Source organism: Geospiza fortis, unplaced genomic scaffold (genome assembly GCF_000277835.1).
Source record: "Geospiza fortis unplaced genomic scaffold, GeoFor_1.0 scaffold26, whole genome shotgun sequence".
NCBI classification, from domain to species: Eukaryota; Metazoa; Chordata; class Aves; order Passeriformes; family Thraupidae; genus Geospiza; species Geospiza fortis.
The window spans coordinates 1,568,644-1,576,004 of NW_005054425.1; the positions used below are offsets into that span (position 1 = coordinate 1,568,644).

The 7,361-nt window shown below is 55.5% G+C and overlaps 1 protein-coding gene across 1 annotated transcript in view; it reads right to left on the reverse strand.

The window, feature by feature from the left end:
* Positions 1-4,989: 4,989 nt before the first annotated feature.
* KIF21B (kinesin family member 21B) overlaps positions 4,990-7,361 on the reverse strand; it is a 31,815-nt gene continuing 29,443 nt past the window's right edge. Inside the window, exon 33 of the mRNA XM_031061751.1 lies at positions 4,990-6,776. Coding sequence (XP_030917611.1) covers positions 6,722-6,776 — 55 coding nt within the window. The 3' untranslated portion in view covers positions 4,990-6,721. The remainder of the gene's footprint in view (positions 6,777-7,361) is intronic.

Sequence of the window (7,361 nt, forward strand, 5' to 3'; positions counted from 1 at the left end):
CCCTCCTAGAGCCACCTGCATGTGGGACCTTGTGCTTTAGTGTTTGGGAGGAGCTGCACCCCAGACTGGCTCAGAGCCCCCTGACCCCTGTGCCCGGGCAGCTGCCAGCCTGAGCTGGGGCTCCAGGGCTGCCCTGGGTTATGGTCAGTGCCTGGCACTCAATCTAGACACAACTATGTTTTTTTGGGAGTGAAAAATCCATCACCCAGCAGACTCAGGTTCTCACAGACCATGCCCAGCCTGGGCAGAGGCTTTCCCAGCCCCCAGGCCCTGCTGCCCTGCAGGGGGCTGGAACCAGCCCACCCCAGCAATGTGCTCTGCACAGACATCTCCCAGCCCAGAGCTCCATCACATCCACAGAGAGTACCTGGGAGAGCAGGAGGAGAAATTTGGGCTGAGCTGAGCCTTTCAGAGCAGCAGGCTCTGGGCAGAGGTGGCTGGAACCAGCCCACCCCAGCAATGTGCTCTGCACAGACATCTCCCAGCCCAGAGCTCCATCACAGCCGTGGATTATCTGGGAGAGCAGAGGGAGAAATTTGGGCTGAGCTGAGCCTTTCAGAGCAGCAGGCTCTGGGCAGAGGTGGCTGGAACCAGCCCACCCCAGCAATGTGCTCTGCACAGACACCTCCCAGCCCAGAGCTCCATCATGTCCACAGAGTATCTGTGAGAGCAGGGGGAGGAATTTGGGCTGAGCTGAACCTTTCTGAGCCCCCTTTCCACGGGACCAGAAGGGAGCCACATCCAGGCTGCCAACCAACCCAATCACCAATGGCAACACCACAGATCCTCAGAATCCCACGAGGAATGGGAGCACAATCTCGGTGTTGCAACTGCTCTGGGGGATCCCAAAGGTGGGAGCTGGGGCAGGGACCCCAGCCCTGCTCCCTGTCCAGGAGGAGTAGGCAGGGAACACAGGGGGTGGCTCAGACATGCAGCAAGGTGGGAGCGAGGCCACGTGTCCCCAGGATGAATTCAAGTGTCAAAACCATAACAATAACAAGAATTAAGAGAGAAAAAAAAAAATTCTTACACCACAAACTCCCCACCCCATCCCCAATAGGAAACCCAATGAGAACAGCACCCAGCTTGCACCGTGAGGTAGCTAAACCAGATCAACAGCAAGAAATGCTCTTCTGTATGAGAAACATCAACCCACACAGGAACTAAGAGCTACACACACACACACACACATACACACACACACAGAGCTATGGGATCACAGTCACCCCTGGCCTGGTTCCAGCCAGGACAGAGTTAAATTTTGCAGTAGCCAGGAGGGGACATGGCCAGAGCCCAGAGGTTCTTTTAGGCCACCTCACATCATTGCTGGGCAGGGGGAAGGGACTCTTCCAATCAGGGTAACACTGTGGTGAGCATTTGCACGTGATTTGTTCTCTTTTGTACACTTTTGTTATCAATATTGTTGCACTTTTGTTATTAATATTGTCGCTGTTCATTTTTCTTATCTCATTGCTGTTTCCAGTCAATTGTTCCTATCTCTGCCTGTGATTTTTTTTGCCTTTTGTGCCTCCAATCCTCCTCTCTATCCCACCACAGGGAGGGAAGGAGGTGGGGGTTGTGGCAGCACACAGCTGTAGTGAGAACACCAAATTGGGGAATACCAGTCCTAAACCACAACAGGTTTTTTTTGGCATCCAAGGTAGGGCTTGAACAGTTGAGATAACAACAGATCTGCCCAGAGTGGGTTGGAAACAAATTAGATCTCAGCATTTTCTGTATTAGGTACTGAGCCACTGGTGACAACACTGCCTGCTCTGCCCATGTGGGTACCTGACCCTGCACCTATTTCTGTCTGCTCCCATCACAGCCCCTGTCTCAGAGCAGGGAGGGGGATCAGGATTGCTCTGTTTATGACATGATAACATCAAGGGTCATTTGGGATGTCTGGAGTGTTGCTCTTCTATCCCTACCTGGGGCACTTCCTCTGGGAGTCCATGAATAACAGTCATGATCAGCCCATGAGGGAACAGGGGAGGATGATTTTCCCCAGACTTTCACCCACTTTTCTCCCTTGAGGTCTGTTAAAACAGCTTCTGAAGCCCTGAATTCCCTTTGGATGTTAAGGAAATCATAATTTTGCCAGGTGTCCTTAGTGCAGTCCACATAATCTTTGGAGTCAAGAAAGAGATTTCTGGGGAGGTTATTCAGAGATCTGAACAGAACAGTGTTAAAGGTGACTCCCCACACTGATGATGAAGATCATTGTTCTTCCTTCCTACCAACCTGTGTCTCAGCTGTGTAAAAAGACTGTCTAAGACTGGACCAGCCCAGGTCCAGTTTAGGACTGGACTGATCCTCCAGTCCAGGACTCTGGACTGTCCCCTGTCACACCAGTACAGACCAGAGCCTCTGCTGCTGGGAGCAACTGGCCCCCTCTAGAGAGAGGGGACACACCACAAGGCAACCTATGGTTTTACCTGCATGAGCACAGAGAGGACAGGAGGAAGTGGGGAGGAAAACCCACCTCTGTCCCAGAACCATGGCTGTGTGAGCTGAGAGGAAAAACAACAACTGCAGGGATTCTTCAGGGATAAATGCCAGCCCAGCTTGCAGTGGGCACGTGCTCAGCCAGAATCAAAGGGCTAATGTCACTTCTGATCCTCCTGAATGCACCTTCACAGCTGCAGGAGTGAGCAGTGAGCACCCAGAGGGGCCCTGCCTGCAGCCAGGGGGGGAGAGCAGCACTGGGCTCTGCTGGGCTGTGGATCCAAGGCTGGCCCAGCAGATCCACAGCAGTGTAAGGCTTTACCACAATGTACTGATGCCATGGAGACACACAGGGCAGGATCCATTTCTTCTCCTCAGAGGAGAGGTCTACTCTGGTCAGTAGAACATGGCTGTGGTCAGGTCAGGGTGAGCACTCTGCATGTGAATCATTCTCTCTTTTCTATACTTCTGTTATAAACATTGCTGCTGTTTTAGTGTTTGTCTTTTATCTCACTGCTGTTTCCAGTAAATTGTTCTTAACTCAACCTGTGATCTTCATCTTTTGTGCCTCCAATTCCCCTCTCCACCCTGCTGGGGATGGGGATGTGAGTGGTGCACGGTTTTAGTGGGAGCACTAAATTGGAGAATGCTATTCCTAAATCAGGGCTCTCCTCCCTTCAAACCCCCTGCCTCAGGACAGCAATGCCCCAGCACCACCTCCCTCCCTCCATGGGCTGTGAGAGCCTTGAGGCTGCTGGACACAGCAGCAAGGGAGGCTCAGCATCATCCAGGACTGGCCACTCAGCCCTGGAGTACTGAACAGGCCCTTTCAGCCTGCACACAGGGAGGTGTTGAGCAAAGGCAAGGCAGGTCTGACCCTGGGTGCCCCCTTCAGCCATGGCAGCAGGGAGGGCTCAGGGCAGGCACTGGAGATCTCAGAGCAGACAGATCCAACACCAGGCTACAGCCAAACACTTCCCAGAGACACCCACACCCACACAGAGCCTCTCCAGCCAAACCAGCTGAGGAATGAGTGCAGAAACCTCTCCAAGACAGGCCTGGGGGGGGGAGACACCTCCTGCAGACCCCCATGGCTGTGTGCCACTGGGTGCTGAGGTCTCAGTGCACTTTTGGCTGCACCTTGAGTTCCACAGGTCACACAGGATGGATGGGAACCTCTCCTCATCACAGTCAGCAGTCCTGGCTGTGCAGGGCTCAGCCACATTCACAGGGAGCAGGGACTGTCCTGGGCAGGGTCTCACACACACACACACATGTACCATTTACCCTCCAGCAAGGCAAGCCAGCAGGATGGAATTTTCCCAAAAAAAGGCAACCCCCCCCTTCCCCCACCAAATCAATAGAGATACTCCTGTCTTTCATGATGCAGAGATGCAGAGGAATCCCCTCACTCCAGCCACAATGCCTGGAACAAGGGCTGGTGGCAGATGAGCTGGGGGAGGTCAAGGAATCACTGTGGTTGGAGAGAGCAGAGGGGAAATGGTCTGTGCTTGATGGGGCAGGTCCTGGAGCCCCTGGCCTCCAAGATCCCAGTTCAGTGCTGGTGGGATCACACGGAGAAATCCTTAAATTTGAGTTCAAGTGCTGCTTCTTCTGTGACAAAGGGGAAAGGAGAGTGTGTGAGGCAGGAACACCCATCCTGGGGTCTTCTTGGCATTCCACAAGAACCCTGGGTGGCCCAGGGCAGGACAGAGCAGGAGCTGGTCCAATGGGCCATAAGAGAGATGGAGGGAAGCTCCAGTGTGAGACCAGGGCCTTACCAGCCCGCCTTGAACAGGAGAGACAGAGGAAAGAGCCTGCAGAATGCGTGTCCTTGGGGAAACACTCCTGGGTGGAGCCCCCAGACCCTCCAGGAGATGAGATTGTGCAAGATCATCCACTGCAGGATTGTCCTTTGAGCACAGGGGGAGTCAGGGACTTGTGCAAGGTCAGAGTGTGCAACCCCCTCCCCCTCTGCTCCTGCCACAGTGACTCGGGCTGCTCCTGCCTTGCTGGCTCCCCCCCCGCCCTGGCTCCATGGGCTGTGAGAGCCTTGAGGCTGCTGGACACAGCAGCAAGGGAGGCTCAGCATCATCCAGGACTGGCCACTCAGCCCTGGAGTACTGAACAGGCCCTTTCAGCCTGCACACAGGGAGGTGTTGAGCAAAGGCAAGGCAGGTCTGACCCTGGGTGCCCCCTTCAGCCATGGCAGCAGGGAGGGCTCAGGGCAGGCACTGGAGTTCTCAGAGCAGACAGATCCAACACCAGGCTACAGCCAAACACTTCCCAGAGACACCCACACCCACACAGAGCCTCTCCAGCCAAACCAGCTGAGGAATGAGTGCAGAAACCTCTCCAAGACAGGCCTGGGGGGGGGAGACACCTCCTGCAGACCCCCATGGCTGTGTGCCACTGGGTGCTGAGGTCTCAGTGCACTTTTGGCTGCACCTTGAGTTCCACAGGTCACACAGGATGGATGGGAACCTCTCCTCATCACAGTCAGCAGTCCTGGCTGTGCAGGGCTCAGCCACATTGACAGGGAGCAGGGACTGTCCTGGGCAGGGTCTCACACACACACACACATGTACCATTTACCCTCCAGCAAGGCAAGCCAGCAGGATGGAATTTTCCCAAAAAAAGGCAACCCCCCCCTTCCCCCACCAAATCAATAGAGATACTCCTGTCTTTCATGATGCAGAGATGCAGAGGAATCCCCTCACTCCAGCCACAATGCCTGGAACAAGGGCTGGTGGCAGATGAGCTGGGGGAGGTCAAGGAATCACTGTGGTTGGAGAGAGCAGAGGGGAAATGGTCTGTGCTTGATGGGGCAGGTCCTGGAGCCCCTGGCCTCCAAGATCCCAGTTCAGTGCTGGTGGGATCACACGGAGAAATCCTTAAATTTGAGTTCAAGTGCTGCTTCTTCTGTGACAAAGGGGAAAGGAGAGTGTGTGAGGCAGGAACACCCATCCTGGGGTCTTCTTGGCATTCCACAAGAACCCTGGGTGGCCCAGGGCAGGACAGAGCAGGAGCTGGTCCAATGGGCCATAGGAGAGATGGAGGGAAGCTCCAGTGTGAGACCAGGGCCTTACCAGCCCCCCTTGAACAGGAGAGACAGAGGAAAGAGCCTGCAGAATGCGTGTCCTTGGGGAAACACTCCTGGGTGGAGCCCCCAGACCCTCCAGGAGATGAGATTGTGCAAGATCATCCACTGCAGGATTGTCCTTTGAGCACAGGGGGAGTCAAGGACTTGTGCAAGAGTGTGCAACCCCCTCCCCCTCTGCTCCTGCCACAGTGACTCGGGCTGCTCCTGCCTTGCTGGCTCCTCTCCAGCCTTGGGTCCGTGCAGGCCCAGCCTGAGCAAGCTCCAGTCCAGGCAGAGTCTGAGGGCAGAACCCAAGGGAAGGACAGACAGAGCCACAGCAGTGGGGTGCCAAATCCAGCCTTGGCCTTTTTGCCCTGTAACCTCCATTCTTGCTTCATTTCTCCATCTCAAGGGAGTTAACTGCTGCAGGAACCCAGCACAAAGCCCTGGTGGGGTCACGATGTCCAGAGCAGGGCTGAGCAGGCTGGGCATGTGGGGAAGAGCCCAGAGCCAGGGGGCAGCTGAGTTTACAACTGGGGTTTGGAGAGTGTCAAAGGAACTGCAGCAGGTCTGTCTGGAAGCTGCCCAATGGAGAACATCCCAGGCTTGCTGTGCCTCACGAGATGGGACATGGCAAAGGAGCTCAGAGTGCACCCTCCAACTACTGGGGACATGTCCACACAGGAAAGGGAAGGCTGGGAGTACCAGGAAATCCTTCTGCAGTCCTCACAGCAGAGGTGTCTCGCAAGTAATGGCTCCAGAAAAGCATCCTCTGTGTTGTGGTCCTGGCCAGCAGACACCAAATGTCCTCGTGGAGTGGAGAAGACTCCTGCAGGAACCAGCCCAGGAGCAGCACAGCATGGCAGAGCCATGGCAGGAGGGAGCTGGGTGTCTCTGAAGAGTCAGGGACCTCTGACCCCCAAAGTCCTTACAGCAGGATGGGTGAGAGATGAAACATTTCCTGTTCACTGGAGAACCATCAGAAACCTCAGCAGGAGGGCAGCTGGAGCTGCTGCTGCCCCACAGAGCTGCTTCCTCACAGGAGCTGACAGTGCTCAGAGTACCAGATGCAGCATTGTCCACCCCGTTGGGTCAGGCACAAAGAAAGCCCTGTGCTGGGCTGAGTCCTGAGAGCAGGGGGAGGTGCCCTGCCCTTCACCCTGCCCACGCCTTCCAGTCTTTGTGCAGTTCCTAGTTTGACCCCGCAGGCAACCTCCTCCCACTCCAGAGCTTCACTGTCAAGTCGCTGAGGAGCAAAGGTGAGAGGGACAGCATGACCCAGGGGTTGGGGCAGGAGCCCCACAGCACTGCCCCAGAGGGTGCTCGCTCCCCTCCCCTCCCCAGCACGGCAGCATGCAGCCCCCCGAGCTTCCAGGCCCTTTTCCCTTGGCAGGAATTGTCTGATGCACTTTGGGGAGAAGGCAAACCCAATGGGGCTCAGCCTCCAGCTCACCCCACTGGCAGCAGCTGGGGACAAAGGGAAAGGGTGACCTCCAGGGCTGACCCCACACCAGGACTCCTACCCGCCCTGAATGAGCTCCAGCAGTGAAATCCAGGGAGCTGCTTTGCTCCTGGGGCATGGGCTGATTTGGGGGTGGCTGCTGACTCCCAACCCACTATCCATGCAAAGGCACGGGCAGGCCATGGCTTCCCACTGAGGTGCCAAAGTAGATGTGGGCACTTGGCAAGGAAAAAAACCAAAAAGAAGTGAAACCAAGGCAGGGGGATGACTGGGTCGAGGGGGTGAGTCCATTCTAACAAAGACTTATCAAGTGGGGAAAAACTCAGAATAGTTTCATACCGTGAAGAAGCAGCTCAGACCAGAGAAAAA